The following is a 27,269-nucleotide window of genomic DNA, read 5'->3' as shown; positions in this document are numbered from 1 at the left end:
GATGGCAGCTGTGCTCTTCGGGTCGGGGCGTACTCCGGCTTTGCTGATGAAGTGGCCTAGGAACAGAAGCTCAGCGTAAGCGAAGCGGCACTTTTCCGGCTTCAGAGTCAGCCCTGATGATTTGATGGCCTCTAATACTGTCGCAAGCCACCTAAGGTGGTCGTCGAAATTTTCAGCGAAGACAACGACGTCATCCAAGTAAACAAGACACGTCTGCCACTTCAATCCTGCTAACACCCTGTCCATGACGCGCTGAAACGTTGCAGGCGCCGAGCACAGTCCGAATGGCATGACCTTGAACTCGTAAAGGCCGTCTGGCGTGATGAAGGCGGTCTTTTCGCGATCTCTCACATTGACTTCTATTTGCCAGTAGCCAGACGAGGTCCATCGACGAGAAGTATTTAGCGTTGCAGAGCCGATCCAATGCATCGTCTATCCGCCGAAGGGGGTATGCGTTCTTCGTGATCTTGTTCAGTCGACGATAATCGACGCAGAAACGTAGGGTTCCGTCCTTTTTCTTCACCAGGACAACAGCAGATGCCCACGGGCTTTGCGACGGCTGGTTGATGTCGTCGCGCAGCATTTCGTCGACATGTTGCCTAAGAGCTTCACGTTCTCGCGTCGAAACTCGTTAAGGGCTCTGGCGGAGTGGCCGAGCGCACTCTTCGGTTATGAAGCGATGCTTTGCAACTGGTGTTTGTCGAATCCTCGATGACGTCGAAAAGCAGTCTTTGTATCGCTGGAGAAGACTTCTGAGCTCTTGCTGCTTGCTCATGGGGAGACATGGATATACGTCGAAGTCTGGTTCGGGGACTATGGTCGGCGGGGTAGATGCGGCAGAATCTGAGAGGACAAAGGCATTGCTCGTTTCCAGAATTTCATCGATGTACGCGATTGCCGTACCCTTGCTGATGTGCTTGAACTCTTGGCTGAAGTTGGTTAGCATCACTTCCGCTTTCCCTCCGTGGAGTCGAACGATCCCTCTTGCGACGCAAATTTCACGGTCGAGTAGTAGATGCTGGTCGCCCTCGATGACGCCCTCTACGTCAGTGGGCGTTTCGGTGCCGACGGAAATAACAATGCTGGAGCGCGGCGGGATGCTCACTTAAGCTTCGAGCACACTCAAGGTGTGGTCACCACGAAAGCTCTCTGATGGTATCGCTTGATCTTACGAAAGCGTTATCGATTTCGACTTCAGGTCGATGATTGCGCCGTGTTGGTTCAGGAAGTCCATGCCAAGAATGACGTCTCGTGGGCACTATTGGAGTATAACGAAGGTAAGCCCGATCATGAACGGTAATTATTGTCGTGCAGATTCCAGTCGGTCTAATGAGGTGTCCTCAAGCGGTCCGAATTTGGGGGCCCTCCCATGCAATCTTAACCTTCTTCAACTGGGCGGCGATGTGTCCACTCATTACGGAGTAATCGGCCCCTGTGTCGACTAAGGCAGTGACTGCGTGGCCCTCGAGAAGCACGTCGACGTCGGTGGTTCTTTGTCTGGCGTTGCAGTTGGGTCTTGGCGTCGGATCACGCCTGCGTCGTGTTGAACTGAAGCTGGAACGTCGCGTCATCAGGTTGTCTTTCGTCGTCGTATTCTGTGCTCCCAGACTTCGTCGGGACGGCGGCGTGTCGTTATGTCGTCGACGTAGTTTCTTCGGTGTCTTCGTCGGCGGCGGAGGATTTTCGTCAGTTCGACGAACAGCAACCGCACCTCCACCGGTTGCTTCTTTTAGTTTTCCAGATATGGGCTCACTGACCGGCCCAGGGCTGGGCCAGTGTCTGGTCGGCGCTGCGGCGACACGTAGCGGCCTGGTGATGGCGAACGCGACGGTCGTCGAGAGCTCCACTGAGTAGCGGCGAGGTAGTCGTCGATGACACGTGGGCGCTCTCCAAGCTGTGGACGCGGCGCGTTGACGGCGAACCCTCTCAGTCCCAAGACGCGGTATGGGCATGGGCGATACACATGGCCGGCTTCTCCGCAGTGATTGCAGAGCGGGCGGTGGTCGAGGGCTCGCCAAATGTCCGTCTTCCTCGCGTATGTGCACTGGGCGATGGGTGGGCGTGCTGGTGACGGCGGCGGCGGACGACGGAATTGCGGCGTTACAGGGCCCTGGCGCGGTCGCGGAGGGGGGCCTTGACGGCGTGTGACGGCGGCGTAGGTCATCGCTCCTGGCTGGGGCTGCGGTAACGGAGGTTGCACCTCAGGAGCTCTAAGCGATCGCTGAACCCCATCTTTCACGATGTCGGCGATCTAGGCCACTTGAGTCTGCGACGAAGGCAGGACCTTGCGCAGTTCTTCGCGCACAATGGCCCTGACGGTCTCTTGCAGGTCGTCGGAACTTAGTCCTTGGATGGCGTACTGCGGCGTGAGCCCCTCGCGGTTATATTGCCGGGTGCGCATCTCCAGGGTTTTCTCGATCGTCGATGCCTCTGCAGAAAACTCAGCTACGGTCTTTGGCGGGTTACGAACAAGTCCGGCGAAAAGTTCTTGCTTGACGCCCCGCATCAGGAAGCGGACTTTTTTCTCCTGCGACATTTCCGGGTCGGCGTGCCGGAAAAGACGGGCAATCTCCTCCGTGAAGATCGCGATCGTTTCGTTTGGCAGCTGCACTCTGGTTTCTAGTAGTGCCATGGGCTCGCTGTTTTCGCACGACGCTTGTAAACGTTTGCAAGAAGCCGCTTCGGAACAGGTCCCACGTCGTTAAGGTGGCTTCTCGATTCTCGAACCAGGTCCTGGCGGCGTCTTCCAATGCGAAATAGACATGCCGCAGCTTGTCGTCGCTGTCCCAACTGTTAAACGTAGCGACCCTCTCATACGTCTCCAGCCAGCTTTCCGGGTCCTCAAATGTGGAACCGCGGAACGTAGGTGGCTCCCTGGGCTGCTGCAGAACTATTGGGGCTACTCCGGCTGCCATTGGAGCTGTCTTCTTGGTCGTCTCTGGACGAACTTCTCTGACGATCTTCTTGGTCGCCTCTGGCAGAATTCCATGTTCGAGGGCAGCTGCTGTAGCCGGCGGCTTGCTCGGTGTTCCGGGACGGCGCTGGTGTTGTCTTTGCGGTCCTGGCTTGGATTACGGCTTGTCGGGGGCGTCCGGTACATGAACCTAAAGCACCTCCACCAGATGTCACGTGGTGGTGACGTTGAATAGCACAGTAGCAATACTGTGAATGACAAAACTAACTTTTATTGGGTGAACCTGTGCCCACAAAACAGGCTACACTTATAACACAATGATAGCGGCGAACACGGTCGGCGATCGTCGAAAATCTGATCAGCGGATCGAGCGCGTCGGCTTTTATACAGCAGTTGTAGAATGTTCCAGACTAATCGCTTGGACCCGCGCGTCTTCCACAAAGTTCTACACCATTCGCGTCACGCGATGAAATCAGATAACATAAGGTTCGACGACAACAGACAGCGGATAGAAGCATCGATAACTTTCCAGAAACTTCGGATACATGCAGGCGCGTTCCGCGCTGTGCGATAAGATTTTTTAGGCGGCGAAACTTGTCCCCCGATAAAGACAAGTACACGTGTCAATATAATGTACAAACACGAGCGCTGACTGCAGTTGCGTTCAGCACTCGTGTTTGTTCTTTCTGTGATACATCACTGTTTCAAATTGCGGTGCGATATTTAGTTATTTACAATATCTATTTACACGTACAGAACGTTAGTGGAGACGGAATTAAGAGAGCCCAACCAGGCTTTGCCGACTTGTAGATGTAAATGTAGAACCTTGGGATCTACTGACACGTACTCACCCTTGGGGATCGGCCATGAATCGGGTAGGTTAAAGCAAAGTGTAAAAGGAGATCAAAATCTCATAATAAGTAAATTACAATCAAAAGATAGCGATCAGAGAGCCTGCATGACTTTAAGAAAATAATAATTCTATCATAACCAAAAAATAAAACAATTCAAATTCAATTTTGGTTTTTAAAAAAAAGACGCCGTCTTCCGAGGTCTTATCGTTCTCTTCTTCACCTCACCATAACACGACCCCCGGCAAGAAAGAAAAGCACCATCCCGGTGCGTCAAACGGGATCATCTGGAAGAGCGTGTTAGAACTTTAGAACTTTAGCCGCTCGACGTGAACAACGGCAGATGAGATTATACCAAATGACACGGTAGAGCTGACGGGGACTATCTCATAAGTGAGATTGTTTACTTGAGCTAGGACACAGTAAGGACCCTTGTAGCAAGGAAGAGGTTTTTGCGAGAGCCCCACTAGACGGGAAGGGGACAAAAGTCGCACAAGGGAACCTGGTAAAAAGAGTACGCCATGGGGCCGATGCTTGTAAACGTGCTTTTGATTTTCTTGGGATGTCAACATGTCAAGCTACCGCGCGTGGTCAGTATGAGCAATGGCGTTACGGGCCTACTCGCTGCTCGAGGCACTAGCAGAGGGAAGTGAAGCATCCAAGGGCAATGCATGGTCGCGGCCGAACCGCAAGTAAAATGAAGAATAACCGGCAGTTTCGTGGCGTGAAGAATTGTAAGCGAACGTGAGGTATAGGTAGCGCAATGTACCAGTCACGGTGGTCTGGCGAAATGTTCTTAGCGTGTCGGCGATGTCAGTCGCTCAGTCAAGAGCTTGGTCTGAGGATGGCAGGAGGTAGTGAGCTTGTGCTTGCTAGAGCAAAAGTACAAGATGTCGGCCATGACTTGGGAGAGGAAGGTGCGACCACGGTCCGTGAGAAGCTGTCCTGGAGCACTTTGCACTAAAAAAGATGTCGTGTAGGAGGAAGTCCATGACATCAGTTGACAGCTTTTCGGAAGTGCTTGAGCAATGACATAGGACGTTGAGTAACGAGTAGCCACAGCGATTCACTAGTTGCCGGACCTTCACTCTGGGAAAAGAATGCTATAACTGAACCCACTCGGAAGAATAGAATGGCTCGGTGGAAATGAGAGGTGTGGAAGACGAATACGACTTCTTTATCAGCTGCTATTTCTGCATCGCTCTGGTTGTTTAGTTAAATTTGTGCGTACCGACGCCTCCGTGGTGGGTACAGTATCAAAAGCAATGACTGACGTTCCGCTCCCTCTGCAGCCGAGGTTGTGGACTGGCCTCTAAGCTTCAAGTCGGTCTGCTGCGCTCGACCATCTGAATGTGACTATGCCAAGGTCATCAAGCTGCTCTGACGTGGACGACACGGAATTCAACGGTGGATGTACCGAGTCCACAGACCGCCGGTTGAAGAGGAAAATTCGTAGGACATCAAGCGTGAGTGAGCTTAACTAGAATAAGCCGCCCTTACAGCAAGCGTATACAATCGCCTACATCCCCGTCACAGTCGACGTGTGACGGGTCTGCCCTGAAGTGCCCTAACTGCGATAAACCGCATGAGGCAACGCCGAAGGATTGTCCGAAATTAAAAACTGAAATGTAGGTGCTGAGGAAGACGGTGCGAGATCGAGCTACGCACAGAGAAGCGGCCACCAAGGTCGTTCCACCACCCCCACAGCCGTTCACGTAACCGCAGGAGATCAGCATTGATATCAGGACAACCTGCGCTCCTTAAAATGTCGTCACGCGCTCCAGCTGTTCCTCAGTCGCCAGGGCCATCTCTAGCCACGTCTACTGCTCTGAATGCCAATGACACTACTCTATGGCTTTCCCTGCCACCTTGAAGTACAGAAATAGAGCCGGAACGCCAGCATGAACGTGAACCATCGTCGTCGGATGGGCAAATCAAGACAATGCTTGCACAGTTGGTTCGTTCCTTGCGAATGCTGCTTATAGGAGTTTAAACACCCGTTGCTAAGGCTGTGGTGCAAATTCTTGCTGCTATATAAAAACTAGCAAACACCATGGCATCTTCAAGTTCAATGTTTTCACTGCATGAAAAGATTAGCCGTTCCATAATATTTCAGTGCAACGCACGAAGTCTGCGAGGTCGCTTCGGAGATTTTAAACAGAGAGTTATCAAGTATCGATTTTCAGTTGTGATACGCGAGCCGAATATGCTATCGACATTTAGACTCTCTAGTTACGAACAATTCGCGTCTGACACAAATGGAAATCTTAGCAAAGTTTTATTATGCGGTGCACAACCGCAACAAATACGTTTCTATAACAGTGAAGCTAAAGAGCCGCGCAATCTCGATCACCGGTGGCTATATTTCTCCTAGGGGAAGATTTGACGCTGGCACCTGAAACTTTTTCTTTCTCGCCTGGAATATCGAGGGGTTGATACTCAGCAGCCAGTGTCGCTGTCTTCTTTTTTTCTATGTTGACAGAGCTCGCACGCAGCAACGTATCGCCGTACTGAGTGAGCGAAGCCGGGCAGTAGAAGCGACGGTGGACACAGTCTTAGGTGCGACTGACACCAAGATTGCCTGCAATCGGTGCGTCATGAAGCTCATGGAGAGCGGCTGAGCGAAGGTATCGAGGGACGACAAAGAGAAGGGAAGGACCATTGACGCGAAAATTATGCTGCTACAAAACTTTTCCCTTGTTCATTGATAAAGATGGTATAAATAGAACGCAAGCAAGCACGCACGCACGCACGCACGCACGCACGCGCGCACGCACGTGCTACATAATTTCGCAAACACTAATGCGCGCACTCACGCAAGTAAAAACAATACTTAACCACCCAACTACTTTCTCAATGGCTAGCAGCTTGGCTGAAGCAGTGCCAAATTTTCGCGTCCAAAACATTACTTCATCACTGTATTTTTCTGCGTTTGGTCCTTTTTCGATGATCATTCGAGCTTGGAACCAGTACCTGCTTCCATCTTTGTTTTCCTGGTGGGCCTCTTAGGGAACACAAGAAAAGAGAACAGGTAAAATGCGCTAAGAAATGCGCCCAAACATCGGAGGACACGGTTATCCCAGGTTTGCCTCGTGAGCGCCAGTTCCCTCGTCCTGACGTGTTGTATACATGAGCTCAGTCAGGGTAGAGGGCACTCGAGATAACTCCATCCTTGACTGAAGCCGCGCTTCTGCTTTGTATGAATTTATAGCGTCACCATACACTCGACGTTCACGACGCTCTGACGGCCGCAGGCAAACAAACAAAGAAAAAAAATGAAAAAGAAAACGCGAGTAAAAGCTCAACCAGTGCCCGTCCATTTGGGCTGAAAACGCCCTCCCGCGGGAGACAAAAAGAGCCAAGCACTCGGGCGCCACTTCACGCGGGGAGAGGCTATTTTCATCGGGCCACAACGTGCTCCGCATGATGGGCTTCTGCGTGTGCTTTCGAACGGTGGCGTTAATGTCGTAACTGGGCCCACGTCGCACCCGGAAAGAGAGGAAGAAAAAGAAAGGAGGAAGCCTTTCTATACGCGCAAGCTCGTTTAATAGTACAGGAACCACTCCGGTTCAAGGATGGGGCTATGACACAGATGACGAAGAGAATGTTTTCGTTATCCTCACATCCAGCATTACTCTGACTGCATAGTTCGCTATGCTGTTGTCATGCTTGCTGGATATATGCGTTGTCACTCAGGCCGTTGTTCTTCGCCGTCCTTTGAGGCTGAGAGACAGAGTGACGACGCCAGCGGGCACGTGCTATATCCGGTTTAATGGAGCGTACTTTTTCTGCCCACGCGGATCACGGCATGATGGGAAAATAACTGGCGGACAAGCTTAAGCGCAACATGGTCGCCATTCACTCAACTGCCGGTGCCCCACAGGACGTTCTAGCACACGTGGATTTTATCCTGCAGCTTTGTTTGGGCCCTGCTGGAGAAACGAGGCGAGTCATGCAGCAGACGGCAGTTGATCGTTACGGATAGCCTCTTCTCAGCCCCATCTACAATCCGTAGATATCTTGACGACCAGTTACAGTGACCATTATCTCTCGAAGCCACAATTAAGCAAGTTCAAAGTGCAACAATGTCATTGTCGTCATACGTGTAGCCCATTACATCGGTGAATAAACTATTTAGGTAACAAGTTGCGTGTTCCGTTCTGTTAAAGTTATTCGGGTCTCTATTCGATGTATAACCAGTGCAGCGAATGAAGATTCACTGTGCCATCGATTTTTCTTTTTATGCGGAATAGTATAAATCGAAGAATCTCCAGAACCCATGTGACAACGCTAAAGCGCTGTAAGCGAGTATGTCTTCGCGCATCGCATCCAAAATGCGACTGGCTACCTTGACTGTGCAGGCCTTATCGCCAAGACTGTCATAGTGACTTTAGAAAATTCACCAGAGATTTTTGCCAATTCTCAACCCACTCAGCCACCTGCATGACATCAATTTGTGGTAGCTGAAGCACGCCAAGAGTTCTACGCTGTTTGATCATTCGATCTCGGTGCCACAGAGACGACTGTCTCTGATCAGATCCTTTCACTTTACCTGCGTACTTCTTTCCTTCTTCTGCGCACTCTGATCAGGCCATATCATGTCAGCTGTCAGCCTGCGAATACACGCAAAGTGCCTCGAGAGGCCAGCCGCGCGGCAATTTTGCGTGTATTCGCGGGCTTGTTTCACGCTCGGAAAAACATAGCGCGTGTTGAGCAACATAAAGCTGTATCGGGAGTTTTTCAAGTTGCTCTACAATATTCTTATTCACACCTTTAATCTAATTATAGTATCTGAGAATAGATTATTTGATTAAGACTACTTATGTAATTAGGCGGAATGCAAAAAATAATCTGAGTATCTCCAAGTGACGGCAAACAACATTACCTTGGTTTGGTCCAGCTACGTGGTATTCGCATAATTTAAAACCTTGATGCATGATAGTTGAGGTGCCCTGTATGTAATTGTTGATAGTTTTCCGTGTTTTAACGAATTGGTTAAAATATTCCCTAAGACATATGCTGCTTTCATGCAACTTGTTCATGTTGCCGTGCTGTCGTTTCCCTATCTTCCAGGATAATTTAGTTGCTCTTGTTTGCTTCGTCGATAATTATTACCACTTTTCGTTGAAATATGCCACGTACTGTCGCCAAGAGATAAGATACCCAGTGTATCCGTGGGGGCCATCGAAGGGTCAATATTGCCACTTGCCTAAAGAAAACACTGGCCGTCCGCAGTGCAGAAAAACACGGGCATTCACGCAGGAGCCTGTGAAGTAGCGTTTCTATTTTTACATACTATGGGAAAGATACGAGAAGGAAAAGCCTCAGTGTGTACCATTACTATGATGAGTTCCCAAAACACGGGTGCTCTCTAAAGGATAAAAAAATGCTGACCATGGTTAGCCTGTAAACACTCACCTCAAAAATCAGTCACACGAATCACACTGGAGATTAACGCGGAATAAACTTCGAAACTATACCAGCAGTGCTACAGTGAGAACGAATGAATTGCGATATACCTAAAGCGCCACCTCCCAATTAATCATACATGCCTCGACGGAAAATCTTTGACCAGAAAGTGTAAGGTGAAATCGTAATTTCGTCGCTTACCGGACGTACCGTCTGTACGTAATTTACATGGCTATGCGGAGGTTGCTATCACGGGTCCCTCTTTGTTCCACTGCTCACGACTGGCCGATCTCGCATACAACAAAGGAGGAGCGCCGCTCAGACCACTGACGAAAAAACTCGAAAGGGAAAAGCATTGGCATAGAATGGTTGCATCGTCCGCGGCAAGACCGCAGTTTTGGCGAATGGGCTACATGCGCGCTGTTGCATGTAGCCCAGGCGACGTCAAAAACGAAGCGGGGCGGTGGGTTACGCAGAGGACTCGGGAAAGCCCGGCTCCTTGCAGTCTTCGTGCTGCGGCCACTTTGGTGGATTAGCTGGGCAAGTTCATTGATGGTAATGCAGCCTCGTATCCACTTACTTATCTTAGCACGTGTTCACAAAAAGCCCTTGCGCTAAGTTGTTAACAAGATAAAAGTTTAGGGAATCCCGACTTCGGACATATCATTAGCGAAGGAAGCTGGCCAATGGCAAAAATCACGTATAAAACAAAAGCTTTTAGAATTCAGTTCCTTTCCTGCATTATTCCTTTTACCCACATAATTTCAGGAATAATATTTGTTTCAGTTTCTGTTTTAATACCAGCTGCACATAATTTTTTCATAGTCACATTGGCACACAGCGTATATAGTTTTATTTCGAGACTGAGTCTCGAGAAGTGTGTTACTTTGTGTATCGGACACAACTAAGCTGTTGAAGAGCAGGATCTGCACTTACACAGCACGTTTCAGTGTGAACAAAATTGGCGAGCAAGGTATTCCATTAAAAAAGAAAGAAAAAGGAGCTGTTCTCGTAATGTGAAAATTATAACCCGATATATATATATATATATATATATATATATATATATATGTAGCGTAGACGAAAAGGTCTAGAAAGTAGATTCACACCGCCAAAATGGTCTCAGTAAAGGCGCGTTGACTCGGAAACTTCCAGGTAGGTCACGCCAGCTCATTCCGAGTAGCATTGCAGTGACGAAGCTAGCGCTGATTAGTTCTTGGTGAGTTGTAGTTTACGGTTTTCTTTTTTCTCTGCGTTCCTGTGCTTCTAGCATGCTTGTGTTCTTTTTTCTATGATAAAATTTTCTTTCACTTTCTCGTTGCCTTTCTTCGTGAGCCGAGGGCTTTCTGTTTCGATGGTGCTTTGTTATTTCGTTACCTCTTCTTGTCTAAGACTCTGGAATAGCTGGCTCTTTCAGTGGCCGCACTTCCCGTATTTCAAAGTTAATAAAGAAGAAGAAGAAACGTTGATGCGGGACGAAGCCGAAACAGAGCCGTCGGCTGTGCATTTCATCAACGAAAGAGTTACGTGCTTTAGGCGGAGGCATTTTGATTCGGCAAAATGCTTTTGAAGATCTTGCGCCATGTCTAGTCACACCAAGTAGTTCAGAGTCAAGGCCAATTATTTGTGTTGTGGGCATTAACTACACAGGTTACAGACCTAGGGGGTAATACAGTTCTCGCAGTGCAGTTTCATGCTGAACCTTCTGTTTGAAATAGACTTCTTTTACCCTTGGATGTTCCTTGGTCGCCCCTTTTAATATCTCAGAAAGCAGCTTGATTTTTTATATACTTCTCGCAAGCAGTAAACATCAAGGAGCTTTGTTCCGTATTTTGCTATTTTCTTATTATATAGTATGCGCCTGAGGACGCTGCGTAAGGTTGCTGAAAGAGAATTTAGTTAGCCTGACAATTTCAACAGCAACGACTGCGTTTCTGCTTAATGAAAAAAGTGGGCACGTTTTTTGCTTCTCGGCAAGCGCAGAATTGAAAATATTGCATTTGTTTGTTTGTTTGTTTGTTTGTTTATTTATACTGTCAGTCCAAGGATGGACCATTACAGGAGTGGATAGAAATACAACAACATATACAAAATATCGGTACATGTTGAACAATGAATAATGCAATAGCAGTATCTGTAAAAAGTGACATGCAGTGATCAAAGACAAAACACTCGTAATATGCGCATCAGAAACAAATGCTATGATGCAGTCATATCTGGAAAAATAAGATTCTCTAAACCAGCAGTAAAAGCACTGACAGAGGAACATGTGACAAGTGGATTGGGTAATTCGTTCCATTCCTTGATCGCCCTAGGAAAGAAACTATACTTGAATATATCATTCCGTGTAACTGGCGGGTGTATGTATAAACTGTGCTTGTGTCTGGAGCGTTGATCTGTTGAAATTATGCAGAAATCAGTGAAATTAAGTTTAACCTGGTTATGAACAATTAGGTAGAAAAATTTCAGCCGGTCAAACTTAGTCCTTAGTTCTAAAGCGGAGAGGTTTGCGCGTCTGCATAGTTCAGTAGGAGAGTGCACGCGCTGATACTTATTAAATATGAACCTGGAGGCGAGTCGTTGAACTCTGTCCAATTTATGACGGTTGGTTACAGTGTGTGGGTCCCATACAATGTTAGCGTATTCAATAATTGGCCTTACTAATACCTTATATGCCAAGCTTTTCACTTCAGGAGTTGCGCTGTACAGTCTTCGCCTGAGACCCCATAAGACTTTATTTGCTCTGCTACACACCTGATTGATATGCGCATTCCATCTCAAATCTTGAGTAAATATTAGTCCTAGATATTTATATTCTGTTACTCTTTTTAGTTCCTGTGGACCTATGCTGTATTTGTACCGCAAAGGCACCTTCTTTCTTGTTATGGTCATACAAACTGATTTTACTGGGTTCAGTGACATTTGCCATTCATTACACCATTTTAATATTCTTTGTAAATTGTTGTTAAGTTCTAACTGGTCACTTAAAGATCCGATCCTATTGTAAATGACGCAGTCATCTGCAAACAACCTTAGTGGAACAGTTATATCGGAAGGCAAATCATTAATAAATATAAGAAATAAAAGGGGACCCAGGATACTGCCTTGGGGTACTCCAGACAAAACTGGTTTGGGCATGGATTTAATTTTGTTTATTTCAACATACTGCTCACGAGACTGAAGGTAGGATTTAAGCCACTTAGTAATATTTGGATTTCTAAATATTTCATTCGTTTTTAAGAGAAGTTTAGGATGCGATACTTTGTCGAACGCTTTGGCGAAGTCTAAAAAAATTAGGTCGACCTGTCCTCGGCAATTTAAAGTTTGTGAAAGATCGTGAACGGTTTGAACAAGCTGCGTTATTGTAGACAACCTCTTGCGAAAGCCATGTTGTGCTGGTGATAATAACTCGTAAGCTTCCAGGTAATTTGACAGATGTTTATAAACTATATGCTCAAGTAGCTTGGAGCAGGTACTCGTAAGAGAAATAGGCCTGTAGTTTCCTACCTCAGATGTGCTCCCACTTTTGTGAACTGGAATTATTTTAGCTTGCTTCCAGGCTGTAGGAAATGTTCCCTGGGTGAGCGAAGATTGAAAGACTATGGTAAGATATTTAGCAACCCATGGAGCATATCTACATAGGAACTCATTCGGGATGCCATCGGGGCCGGGGGATTTCTTAATGTTAATGCTGAGAAGAAGGTTCAGGACTCCTGCCTCGTTGATGAGAAGGTCAGATGCTGAAGGGTGGTCAGAGGTGTCACGAAAGTACGGAAGTGTGCCATCATCACTGGTGAACACGGAGGAAAAAAAGGAATTGAAATTTTCTGTGCGTTCTTGGTTAATCATTTCATCCTCGTCTTTGTGTTGTTTTTTAGAAGGGTTCACATATCTCCAAAATTTACTAGGTGCGTTATGAAGGAAATTTTTCAGTGTTGCATTGAAGAATCTCTCCTTGGATTCCTTGATCAGACGGTTTAAGTCGAGCTTCATGTTATGAAGCAAAGTCTTGTTTTGGGCGCTAGGATCTCGAGAACAAGCTTTTCGTTTCCTTTTTATCCTCCGTTTGACATGCATGATTTCCCTTGTAATCCATGGGTTATTTCGTTTACATTTCTTGACGCTTATAGGGATAAATCGCGTAATGCAATGCATCGTAACCTTGGAAAAAAAGTCCCAGAGATCGTCAGTGCCACCATTGGATTCATAAACAGACATAAAGTTATGAAACGACCTTTCAAGGTAATCCAAGATGCTAACATCATCAGCAGCTTGAAAGTTTAGATATTGGATGCTTGAATCCTGGTGCAAAGGGTACGATGACATGTTCATGGACAGAATAATCATTTTGTGGTCAGATAGCCCTTCCTCAACAAGACAGTCAATCACATGTGGTGTCAAAGCATTTGATATTAGTACAAGATCAAGTACAGATGACCTTGTTGCACACTCCCTAGTATATTGGTTAACAAGCTGGGTTAAATTGTATGAATATATTAAATCCAAGAACAACTCAGAAGATGTAACATCTGTGTCACCGGCTACATATGAATCCCAATCAATAGCCGGGAGATTAAAATCACCTAGTAACAGTATGCTATCTTGCTCTTTCACGTGTGTTTCCATGAATTCTCTTAGCAGCATAATGTGTTCTACTGGGGAGTTCGGAGGCCTGTATACCGCTCCGATGAATACAGTGCGATTATTCAATTTTGTAGTGATCCATACAGCCTCAATATTTCCTGGTACTTCTAAAGTGGAAAATATGATATTTCGTTTCACCAAAACAGCCACGCCTCCGCCTCTTCCATCTCGATCCCTCCTAACCAGCGAATATCCGGGTGGCGCGATATCGCTATCGAGAATATTTTTATGCAACCAGGTTTCAGTGATTACAGCAATGTCAGGAGCATGATCAATAACTAGAGCTTCAAGCGCATGCGCTTTGTTTATCAGGCTTCTTGCATTTACGTTGATTATTTTGAAACCAGCATGTTGGCCCTGCATGCGTCAATTATCACTTGCTCCTGCATCAGTTCGCAGTTTGCACCTTTCCTCACGTTCTTCATTCCAGCTGTACAGCGTATTGTTTACTTTTAATTTATCAAAAAGCAGCTTTACCTTCTTTCCTGCCTTCTTCTCCTCACTCGCCGAGGCCCATAGCTTTTTTCTTATTCCCTGTACTCTTTTAGAGAAATCTTCGCTTACGCTGTAATCTGTGTCTCTCAGTTTTGTGCAGTTCTGCAAAACTGTCATTTTATCCCTATAGTCTGCCACCCTCAGGATAACTGGTCGAGTTCTACCAGAAATCCTCCTGCCTAACCTATGAATTCGTTCAATAGAAGATACATTCACTTTCAGAGTAGCGCTGAAGATTTCGTCCTTTACTTTGCTTAATAGGGTCTCTTCGTTTTCGTGGTCCTCTTCTTTAATTCCTCTAATGATAAGATTATTTCGTCGTGAACGATTATCCAGATCATCCAGATGTTTGACCAGAGTAGATGTTTCAACGCTGTGGTCAGCTACAATTCCCTCAAGAGTTGCGAGCCTGTTCCGAGTCTCGTCTAAGCTTTGTACCTTACTCTCGATAAGAAGAATCCGACTCTGCATGTCTAGTATTCTTGTTTCAAACGAGTCTTGCTTGTCTTGAACCGCAGTGAGTTTAGACAAAATGTCTTTCTGGTTTTGGAGCATTTCCCTGCACATTACTTCTGTTATTGGACCTGGATTTTTCTCCACGTCCCCAGAGAGACTCAACAACAGGGCCGCAATAGAAAAACAGTCGCTTATACAGTCAACGACAGCCTGTGGACACGGCAGCACTATAAGACCAAGAACATCACTACGGAAGCCATTTTTTCGGTTACCAACCTGCATGAACAGCGGTACGTCAGGCGACATCGTCACGGCGGTGCTGCCGTGTCCACTGAAGCTGGTAGGCGAAGGGCATGCTTTTATAGCATACAGCTGATCCCTTCTGGGCATGCGTCCTGACGTCATCGTGCCCCCAGATGGCGAGTCGAAAAGACCATTCGCGTGTCGATGCCCCTGGATGCTGGTGAGGTCAGCAAACTGGCCGAAGTATCCGCCTGCGCAGAAGTGTCGTGGCTGGCCAGCATCGTAGCGAAGCATGTTGTTTCCAGCGTCGAAGGGTTTCGCAGCGCCTCCAGCGATGAGACTAAGGCATGCGCAGAGAACCTGCATGAACAGCGGTACGTCAGGCGACATCGTCACGGCGGTGCTGCCGTGTCCACTGAAGCTGGTAGGCGAAGGGCATGCTTTTATAGCATACAGCTGATCCCTTCTGGGCATGCGTCCTGACGTCATCGTGCCCCCAGATGGCGAGTCGAAAAGACCATTCGCGTGTCGATGCCCCTGGATGCTGGTGAGGTCAGCAAACTGGCCGAAGTATCCGCCTGCGCAGAAGTGTCGTGGCTGGCCAGCATCGTAGCGAAGCATGTTGTTTCCAGCGTCGAAGGGTTTCGCAGCGCCTCCAGCGATGAGACTAAGGCATGCGCAGAGAACCTGCATGAACAGCGGTACGTCAGGCGACATCGTCACGGCGGTGCTGCCGTGTCCACTGAAGCTGGTAGGCGAAGGGCATGCTTTTATAGCATACAGCTGATCCCTTCTGGGCATGCGTCCTGACGTCATCGTGCCCCCAGATGGCGAGTCGAAAAGACCATTCGCGTGTCGATGCCCCTGGATGCTGGTGAGGTCAGCAAACTGGCCGAAGTATCCGCCTGCGCAGAAGTGTCGTGGCTGGCCAGCATCGTAGCGAAGCATGTTGTTTCCAGCGTCGAAGGGTTTCGCAGCACCTCCAGCGATGAGACTAAGGCATGCGCAGAGAACCTGCATGAACAGCGGTACGTCAGGCGACATCGTCACGGCGGTGCTGCCGTGTCCACAAAGTCTAGTCTTCACAAAAATTTTCAAGCGTCGTGACCCAGTACTGCGGCTGATGAGATGCGTACAAATTTTCTTTCCTCTTGTGGAGGTGTCTCTTCCTACAGGAGACAACTTGGCAAGGAAACAAGGAGGCGAGCAGACGACTTCTGTGTAGGTGTAGCCATGCGCAACATTGGGTTGGTTGACAAGGGACAGCAGGATGTCATCAGCAAAGTGGCACCCAGTCGACCCTTTCGATGCTCCTTCTGTGATGTTCACACGTTGCTGGCGAATACGTATCTTCTTATTTGCCAAACAGTGCCACCAGGCGGCCCGCTATTTGAAATCTCATATTCCGCATAACTGATGTGAAATGCAAAGTTTGACGACAACACATCTGGCTGGGATAATGTGTATTTTAACGCGAAAAGCTACACCGACCAAAAGACCGGCCACAATATTGACTGGGCAAGTCTACGTGTTCTGGCCAAGGAAAAGAAGCTTGCGTCACGCCTGCGTCTAGAATCCTTGCACAAACAGACCACTGCGTATACGCTGAATAGGAATGACGGTGCACTTTCGACGCTGTATACTCGCTGCTTACGTTACGCACTGAAACTTATTTAGATAGTCTGTGTCTCTGTTATGGCTTTTATTATGAGCAAGGCTTCCGTATGTTGAAAACGTCATTAAATTTTCAGTTCATTCGGTCGGTGCGTATTTTCGCATTTCTTTAACAACTGTAATATCCAGTAATCAGATATGACATTGTGGGAATATGCAGGTCATTATGCACCCCATATATTCATATGGGCTTATTCGAAGTGGGGTTCAGGGCTACGTTTTCTTTTTTTGATAGGGATAGTTGGGGTGCCTCCTGAGAGGCCACAGCTCGCTCTCCGAGATGGCTTTTAACAATTTGGAAACGGTCGCTTGCCATCTTTCACCTAATCATTATAGAGTAGATTGAGTGCAATGGCGGTGTTCTATCAGTACAGGGTATCCAGCATCCTCAAAGTGCGCTAAGAGCTGGATGGTGCACAGGCTGTTCTGCAAACGATCTAGTTGGAACTAGCAGCAATTTATGTATATACGTAGGTTCGTGGTACGAAAAAGCAGGCCTTCAAACAGGGACGCAGGTCGAACGAAAAGGCCACTCAAACACGGTGTCGTCTATTTCGTCCTGATTGTGCCCGCGTTTACAAGTGCGCCTTTCGCCCAACGCGGTAGCCAAGTGGCCATTCGTTGCACTGCTGAGATCGAGGTTACGGGTTCAATCCCGGCCACGAGGACGACGTTCCGATGAGTTCGGAAAGCATAAACGCACATGCACCCAGTTTTAGGTGCGCATAAAAGAACTACAGGTCGTCAAAAGTGATCCGGAATCCCCTACCATACAGCGTGCGTCATAATCATATCGTGATTTTGGCATGCAACATCCAATGTAACTTTGACGTCTGCTTTTCAGTGCCTTTAATGCTGACCGACTTGCTCAACTTTCAGTGGTTGTATTCTTCCTTCCTCAAACTATTCTGTGTTGCGATCAGCACTGTCCCGATATTCTCGTTTTCGGCCCACCAAATACTTCCTTTCTCGCTGTTCTCAACTCTCTCTCTCTCTCAGGCTCAGTAAACATGACCTATCCCTGTGCGGATGAGTGACATCGACCATGGATTTCGATGTCCAAAGGGCCGATTAATCAATCTGTTTCCGAGCCCTTACAATGTAGCTAACATTTACCACCGGCATTATTATACATCGTTCCGCCCATTCGATAACTAAACAATTCGTCGCACAGCTGCTTATAGTGGTGTTGGGTAGTGCATAAGCTGGAAGCCGCGCAAGCCCCCTCATTACAGTTCATTATTTTGGAGAATGAAAAGAATTAATCTCGCAAATTACATTAAGGCTTATTCGAACAATTAGCTGCTCTCATGCACGCGGAACATACTTGCTCAGAAGACTCCCGATTGAAGCCGATTTTATGAAAGTCACGTGACCTGTTTAGCAGCTTGCTTAAGTCGTGCCAATTACACATATTCGTGAGCGTTAGAGTGTGTAACACTTATAGAAGAAAACTGGGGGTGGAGGGGGGCACATTCTGTAAGTTTCCACTAAGTGGTCTGTCCGGCCGTCGGTAACGACTGGCGCCGGTCCATTGGCTCTAGAGCTCTATACAATCAGCGCGCGCCCCGAGATGGACAGTTCACTTAGTGTATTTTTAGAGAACATACCTTGAAGTGATACAGGAGGATTCAGAGTACAGTGACCACAGACTTCATAATTGTATCCAGTGAGCTTTCTCGACGAAATCTGGAAGGTAATAACTTTTCTTTTCTCTCGGGAGAAGGACGAGGCAAAAAAAAAAAAATCCACCGCCATTCCACCCTGGGCAAGTGGATGTACAGCGAATCTGTTGCCGACGTTAGACAGGCACCAGCACCACAAGCGACGTACGTCCCGCGATCACTCACATAGCACGCACATGTGCGCAAGTTCAGCATACATGCTCATTCCTCTAGGCACTCCACCAAGCGCAAGTGCCTTTTTGAACGAATTCAATTTTTCAAAGTAAATTGCGCAAGAGAAATCCTAAAGTACGACTTAGAAGCTGCACACGTCATACTTTCGGATTGTAATTCGAATGTACGAGAATCGACACGTGGCGATATGTTCTGATGACATAATATGATGGCGTCATCACGTCAAACGTGACGTCACGCGATGATGTCTTTGTCAAGTGATGATGTCACCTGATGGCGTCGTGTGATGCCTTTTGGAAAAGCAGCCCAATATGCGCTTCCCACTTCTTTGCACTGTCTTCGGGATCGGCTCACATTTTTGTGTGAGCACCGCGAACGCGGACACGAAAAATCCCGACCAACTAGAGGCTCACAGCTTCGCTATAAAAAGAACTCACCACTATGGCTCCGCGGCTGTAGAGTTTTCTGTCTGAGCACGATAGCCCTGGTTCGTTATTTCTGGCCGTGTGGGGCCACATATAGATTAGGCGGAATGCAAAAGCTTTCGCGTACCAAGATTTCTGCGGACGCTTACTCTAGAGTCCACCACTGCGACGTACTACGCAATTCCAATCGTACGTACCACTGGGACATCGAACTCATATCAATGACCACTCTTTCAGTGCTCTGAAGTAAGCATTTGGAAAAAAATGAAAGTATAATGACGAAAAATATAGTCTAGAGCGCACATCATGTGTGCAGTTTTTACACTCAGTCAAAAAACAAGTAACAACGAAAAATTCGCTGTATTATTCGCAGAAATCATACAACGGAGGAACTGGTAGAAACAGGAAAGGTAGAATGCACTTAACACACACCACAAGCGCCAGGATCAGAATAAATTTTATTTATTCCACACATCATCGCAGCTACTCGCACTTTTTTAGTACCGTTTGTTTCTCACGTTCAGCATCAGTTCCACTTGATATTTTCTCTTTCTTTTAGACATTTAGACTAGGTCTGATTAACACCGGAGCTTAATGAAGAAATGAAAAACGAGTCATCAGCATAGACTGCGTTACGCTCACTGCAGGACGGTGGCCTCTCCCAGTGATATCCAATCATACTTGTTTCGCGACAGCCGCCGAAAAAGTTCAGACTATAGCAATTTTATCAAACATAGGAGAAATAAGTGCGCTTGAAAATTCTCTACGATGTTTTCATACGAATGTAGGAATACACCCAGCATCCTGAATAGACTGTTGTTGCCAGAGGGGCAGTTGCGTGACGACAGATCGCGAGCGCTCGTGAAAACTCGATTGCACTACAACTGGCCCGCCGGTTTCGATTTTCTTTCGTTTTCCATGCTCGCGTTACCGCTCGAGAGAGCAGCGACACGAGGTACACGAATCTTCCTCTCCCTTTCTTTTTTTCTAGGTAGAGACACGATGGTAAAACAAAGCCCTCCCAGAGGGAGGCCGGAAACGCAGCGCGAGAGCCCTCCTAAGAAGCACGCAAGCAAGTAAAAACGAGAGTGCGCGACGGCGAAAGGCAGCAACGCGGCATAATGCGTAGCACGCGCGGCGACCCGTACACGCATCAGAGCGTAGCAGGCTGTCAGGTCGCACTGGAATAAACAAAAGAGCATTACACTACAAAAGCCGTGCCTGCAGGGCCGGAATACAATAAAAATGAAAATAACCGCGGCACCGCCAACAACAAATGCACCGCGGCCGCACGAGTCAGCTTGTCGGGTTTACGACCGGCGTTCGTGGCGTGCCTACGGACCATTTTGGTATAGATAGGCCGCCTGGATTTTAGGAAGGCGCTGGCTTTGGAAGAATAAAAAAACAACCCTTGCCTGTTTGCGGACATGCGCGCGGCCAGCGGAGTCGTCGTCCGCGCTCTCTGTATACGCAAACACCGAAACGATTTTGCCTTTTCTCCAGCATTCCCGCTCGCTTCGAGCCTTTGTTGCCTGCCCTGCCCGCTGCCGTCGCTTCGGTATGAAAGTGTCAAGGCGCTCGGGTTGATCTAACTTGCTTTTCCTATTGCTCGGGTGTCCTTGTTTGCGATCTAGTGCGTGTACGCTGCAAGCATCGCAGCTATATGTCGCACATGATTGTGGATGCTCTTCGTATACGGAGCCTCCGATTGATTATTCAGTCTTAAGAAACTGTATTTCTGTCTGTTGTCGGTCGGCTCGTGGCACCTGAAATGGCAATCGGTGATCACACCTTTGAGAGAAGTGGGCGCCCATAGTCGTTAATGAGAATGCGTCGCGTGCGCCATGAAATTTATTTCTTTAAAAGAAATATTAATCAATTGCGAATGTTAATTACCTCTTAAAAGGAAAACAGTGACACGAATGGAACCCAGCTGGCGATGGGCTGTTCAAGGCGGGAAACACTGTTCACCATCGCACGCACAACGCCCATCGGAAAAACAAAAAACCTAAGTATTCTCGAACTTTCCTTCCGCTGTATTGAATATTGGATGCGGAGCCAAGCTCAATGGTCATATTGAGGCTTGATCTTTTACAAGATTATACTTGTTACACCAGTCACCGTTGTTGAAAAGAGATAGAGAGAGAAAGCGGGAGACCGTATCAAAGTTTTTCATTGCCAGGCTGTTCGCCTGGGTAGAAAGCAATCAACGAGAGCATGATTGTCTTTAGGGCTCATATGTTGCCAAGAGAGCCTGTGTTTATTGAATGATTGACTGCAGTTACGATATACAGTATATGCGCAATCCTACTCGCAAAACTTGTCTCCCGATCGTAGTTCATCAAAAAGGCAGTGCATGGTCTTCGTCCAGTTGTTGACTGCAAGTAGTGGGACGTCCACTGTCCACTACACGTAGCGTCCGAAGCATTACAGAAGCAGCCGAAATAGCGGGTCACGTCATTCGTTGTCACCCGCGAATTCATGCATGCTTGGGCGGCTCCAAATCGAAGGCTGTGGCTGTGCCTCACATCGCTTAGTTGCCATCGGTATTATGACTATCACATAAGTAAAAAAGCTTCATAATGATCTTCTCTCAGGGGATGTGCGTCTGTACCACGCACGCACGCACGCCCACGCGCGCACGCACACACACACACACACACACACGCACACACACGCAGAGAGAGAGAGAGAGAGACAGGAAGACATATATAGACCTGCGGTGCATGCCCCTGCTAATAACGCGTGCATAAATTAGCAGGGGAGACAAATTTCTAAGGACATTTCACAGGCGAAGTGAAACACAGGATAAGCAGAAAGGAAAACAAAAATGTTGGGTCTATCCGAATTTCAGAAATAATGACGCTATAAAGTCGGCAACGTTTCGCTCTTTTGGGCGGCTGCTGCCGTGTTTTCCGTTTTATATACGCAACAAATTTTCCTGCGGTATGCGATCCGGCCGTCCAATGTGGACCCGTGCTCACCGCCGTGTAGGCAGAAGCACCGGAAGTTAACCACATTTTCTTGAAGTGCTCCGGCCAAGAGAAATCTAATAATGCGAAAGAAACAAATTAGTACTCGTCCCTTTCCATCATGGCGTAAATTTGCTTTATTTCTAAATCTTACTTTTAGATTCTGCCGCCAAATTATCCTCGTTCGTAACATCCAACAATATTGTCCTTGACCCGCACTCACCCATTTCTCTATTCTTTTACATCTTTATCATTTTTTTAAAGTTCCCTATAGCGCCACTGAACAAAACTATTTATTTCCACTTTTGGACCTATAAATTTAATTTAACCTAGGAATAACCTATAATAACCATTTTAACATATGAATAGGCTAGTCAGCGCTTGTGTTGTCATTCTTTCACTTGCCCCCGTCTTACTCCCTGTTTACCGCGTCCGAATATGCAACAGCAACTAGCCCAACGTCGATCCCTCATATTTATTTCCACTCCTTTCTCTATTTGTGATTGCTGTCTAGCAAGGAATGTGTTATTGGAGATTCTAGGCCAGCAGTGGTATAAGTGAACCGACAGATGCGTTTGCCGATGATGCTTCAGGATAAAGACGAAGACCATTTGCGATGATATTTTCCCCTCTAGCATACGCTAATTGCTGCAAAATCAGAAATCTTTGCGACGCACGGACATTTGTCCCGTTTTGCAGTCAGCACTTCGTCGTATCCCGTGCGTGAATTCCTACAGAAATGTGCACCTGTAACCCAGCGCCAATTGAAGAACACTATGCGGAATGACGTGTATTCGTCTTCCGCAATTGCGTCTTAGAATGTGAGACTGGTTCCTGTCCGCGATTCTGTCGTTTTGTTCGGTGGTCGTCGGACGCAGCAGTCGTGCGGTAGATAAGTTAGGAATTATCTGTAGCACTAAGAGTGGCTGTATGGCACTGCCAATTCAGGAACGACGTCGGCAACCTGAAAGTGGATGATCGAACGCGCTTCGGTGGTAGCGGAAATACTGCGCCTGTTTCACACCAGTGGTGCCTCTTCCCGACTTCTCGATTTTGTGCAGAGACACTTGCTTAGGTAGCAGAGTACCAACAAGTTGAAGTGCAAGGCCTGCAGCAGGGAAAGCGAGAGCTCGAGACGCCGAAATAGGACGATCGCCGAACACACAAATAGCTGTGCGAGTAGCGAGGATTATAGTTAATCGACAAATGCAGAACTACAACAACTACTACTACCACCACCCCCACCACCACTACTACTACTACTACTACTACTACTACTACTACTACTACTACTACTACTACTACTACTACTACTACTACTAGTGCAACTACTGTTTTTGTTGTTGAGAAGTGTCCTGTCCACCTTTCAATGTTCCATTCGGAATATCATTCATTGTTATACCATACCCGATGCTTTGTGCAAATCAGTCAACGTTTGCTTCAGTGTGTCCCTGCGGATAGAAGCGTGTGTACCACTAAAAGGAGGGGGGGGGGAGGGCATGTAAGACGACATGAAGGGCGTTGCGTTTTCAGTTTAGGTGATGCGAATGCGACCCGAAAGCACAATAGACGCCACAGTCTGCTCTGTTTATACGACGGATCAATGTAAACGCCCTAAATCTCTGCAACGCTCATGTCTACCGGGCAACAGGCCTTCTCGCGTTAAACTGACCAACTAGCCACCGCGGATACTGACGTCCCGGAAGACGGCAGTAAGAAAAGGAAGCTTTCGTCGTCTCGAAATGGAGCGGTGACACGGCAGCTATTGACATTGTGCTGATGCTAGTATCATCAAGCATACATATAACTCCGTCAAGGGTACTGTGGTAGCGATTATAGTTCAGTAGATACATCAACTAATCACAACATTGAATTGGGCTGTATTTTTTATTGATCGAGTGAGTGGATTTAATATCCCAAAAACACGACAACGTCTGTGAGAGACACCGCTGTAGTGGGTCCTAGATTAGCTTTGATTGCCTAGAGTTCTTAAACGTTCACTCGAAATGCGGTTACAATGCGCCCCCATGAAAATGGGGCTGCTGCCGCGGCCATGAACCGAACCCGCGACCTCAGGCTTGGCAGCGGAACTGCACAGCCACTGCTCCACCGCGGATGGTTGTCCACAGTCTGTTGGTTCTCCTGAAGGAAGCGAGGAAAGCAGAAGCACGAGAACTCATGTGATGGGAAACGAAAAGGCGTCGGACATTATTTCTCCTGCTACTTTACTGATTTTTCAGGCCACGGTATCTTCGTTGTGCAAGTTTTGCTTTTAACACTGTGAATCTATATTATATATAGAAACTTTTTTTTCACAGGAACAAATTTTAAGGAGGGGTGGTCGGAGTCCCTCAGTCCAGGGCCCCACTGGCGTCTGCGCCTGCCTGACCTGGCTAATTAAGCACTTTTATCCTGCCAAGTCGGAACGGGCGAGCTGTGCTTCCATCTGCTCCATTGTGTTTTTGCTATTTGTCCTATGACGGTGCTTACTGCACTCCCAGCTTACATGTATTCGGGCGGGTATGCCACCGCACCAAGGGCAGTTGGCCCTATAGCGAGGGGGATACATGGCGTTTAGCCTTTTTAAATACCCCGGTCGGTATTTTGCGCCAGTCGGCGGCCTGTTCCCAGCTAAGTTGTGCGTGAGGACGCAGGTATTTTCTGCGGACTCCGCGCTGATGAGCAAGGATATCCTTGGCATTTAACTTGATGGGATTTTGAGAGGGATAGTGGGCGGGTTGGGGTTAGAAGAGGGCGCCATCACTCGGATAGTAGACCCTCGAGCTAACGCGTACAGCCTGTTCGTTCCCTTGTATCCGCGCGTGTCCTGGGCACTAAAGTAGGCGATGACGGTGGTTGAACAATTTGGAGGTTTTCGCGAGTCTAGCCGAAGTCCCGTGCCCCTTAAGAAACATGCGACACGTCTCCCGCTAGTCCGTGACCACGACCGCGTCCCCTTGCGAATGCTCCGCGGGAGCGAGGATCCTCACCTCGGCCGAGATGTTAGCAGTGGCGATTGTGAATGCATAAACAAAATGATATCAGAACCTTCGCCACGACGCAAATAATACATATTATTCAGAGTTATTGTTTTCGTTTTTCACGTCTTCCATGAAAGCTTCCAGTGTGGACGTTTTCATTCGCCATCCATCACTCCTTGCCGAAAACACGAAAATTTTGCATTCAGCTCGTCGGTATAGTGCGGCTGTAACTTATAGACAGTGTGGATATTCTTTATAATTATTTTTAACATTGCAATTTTTTGAAGTTTTAGACATAGCATAATAACCGAAATATATTTCTATGCCGACCAACGACGATTTGGGTGCGAGCATAAGAAGCGCGATGAGAAGAAGCGAAAGGAAGACTAGGTGCAGTTGGATTAATCACATAACTTTAATTATTTGATTGGCTGCTCTTAAATTAGCAACTATATGACGTACCGACCGATTGATTGAGTGAATAGAACAATAAATAATTGGTAAATAATAAGTCAAACAGTCAACCACTTGTGTTTCGCGTCCCGAAGCTAAATTAGGGCACGATGGTGAAATAGTACATCGTAGTGGATGTCTTCTAAGTAAATTTGACCCCCTTTTGTACATTTACATGTGTTGTAGTATTTCTACACAGACTCTGTTGTATTTTGCCTTGGCGCGGATGTTCGTCGGATAAAGCTTCTGTCTCTCTAATTATTATCTTACTGGCAGACGTATGCAACCTCATACTGATAAGACGCGTTTGTTCAAACGGTATAAATATAGCAAGATTTATGGTAATTGACAACTGAGGACAGGTTTCCGGCCTCAATATACATAGCACCCTATATATAGTTCATTCCCGCCAATCTTTTATTAACTTAAACATTAACTGCATCTAGCTTTGGAGGCATGTGGCATGTATGTTACATAGATGACTAGGGATTGTACCGGCTTCATTGAGACGCTTTACTTCACTTTCAGAACGCCAACGACTAGTTAGAATTTTTGTGCGATGGCCTCTCGTTTAAAAGAACAAAGGCACCTTTGCCTGAGCGGGAAGGCTGTATACCAAGCAGCACACAGTCGATTCGCGAGCACGCCATCCACTGCAGCGGCAGCTACACGAAATAATGCATAGTTACGCAGAAAGAGCTTGCGCCTACTATTAGAATGCAGACGAAGAAGCAACATGGCCGCGAAAACGTGGAAGTATGCCATGACAAGGATGACCTTCTCGGACCTGCGAGAGGTGGCGCATAAATATGACGATTACCGTTGCCATGATAACATGCTAGTGTTGGGTTGCGTCTATAGGCTGTTTCACATGACGCGATCGAGGCGAAAAAGTCGTTCTGCCGCGCACGTCGCAGAGCGATTTTCGCTGATAGCTTTCACATGCGTTTGCGGCAGCGCGATTTCCGTCGCAGCGATGCCCGAGGTTGCTGCCTGCTTTGTTAAATAAAAACAACATGGAAACTAGCCAAAAATTCGAATTTTCCTATTATTATTTGATAATAAAGTAAGTACACAATTTTTTAACGTTTAAAAGAGTGGAGACTTTACGACAGCTTGCCGATGCGGTGAGTGAGACGCTGCACTACACCGCTAGTATGAGAGTGCGGCTTTTGCGCCGTCGGTGGGGTAGTTCCGTTTAGTACACTCAAGTTTCGTTGTTATTATGGGAGCCACAACTTTTTTCCTGGATGAGTATTTGCTTTTGCAGAAGAACAAGCTACTGTTGAATGTGCATGTATAAGCAGCTGGCACAATTTGTAGAGATGAAAAGATTGACGACGGTGGCGATCAAGTGGGTACGCGCCTTATGTTGAAGCGGCGTCCTTCTACCGACCTAGATAGCGTGCAGCTTCTCCTTTCAAACGAATTGTGTAAGCGGAAGAAAAACAAAATGTTTATGAAGCTCCTAAGCCGCAGGCGCTTGTGGGTACGTCCTATTAAATCACAACTAAAACTGGCGCGCGACACTGCCCCACGCGCGGTAAAACAGGAAAGTGCCTATTTTGACGGCGCTGTGTTTCGTCACACACATTGCCCCTCCAACATCGCGCCGATCACTGCGACTTATTGACGGCGCGACCAACTTGTTGGAATCCAGTCGCGGAGAGCCCACGACGTCGCGGCGGTCGCTGAGCGACGGAATTCGCTGTGTCGCTGACTGAAAATCGCGCCATGTGAAACAGCCTTATGACGCCACGAATGAAACTCGAAGGTTGCTCTAGCTACGGTCAGCGAAACAAAATTAAAAACACAACAACAGCTATGAGATACCTGTAAGCATCAGCACGAGGGCTCGCAGTCGTCGTTGAGTTCAACACTACACACTAACGC

At 47.3% G+C, this 27,269-nt stretch overlaps 2 protein-coding genes across 2 annotated transcripts in view; one reads left to right on the top strand and one right to left on the bottom strand.

The window, feature by feature from the left end:
• LOC142578297 (phosrestin-2-like) overlaps window positions 1–27,269 on the top strand; it is a gene marked incomplete at its 5' end in the record, with an annotated part of 803,118 nt that overhangs the window by 47,803 nt on the left and 728,046 nt on the right. The window lies entirely within an intron of this gene.
• LOC142571644 (uncharacterized) lies at window positions 13,640–15,977 on the bottom strand. Its single transcript, XM_075680166.1, has one exon. The coding sequence runs from the start codon at window positions 15,958–15,960 to the stop codon at window positions 14,185–14,187; it is 1,776 nt and encodes a 591-aa protein (XP_075536281.1). The 5' UTR covers window positions 15,961–15,977; the 3' UTR covers window positions 13,640–14,184.

Source organism: Dermacentor variabilis, chromosome 1, assembly GCF_050947875.1.
Source record: "Dermacentor variabilis isolate Ectoservices chromosome 1, ASM5094787v1, whole genome shotgun sequence".
Classification (NCBI taxonomy): domain Eukaryota; kingdom Metazoa; phylum Arthropoda; class Arachnida; order Ixodida; family Ixodidae; genus Dermacentor; species Dermacentor variabilis.
The sequence above is the reverse complement of the archived record's forward strand: the minus strand, read 5'-3'. Positions and strand labels throughout refer to the sequence as shown.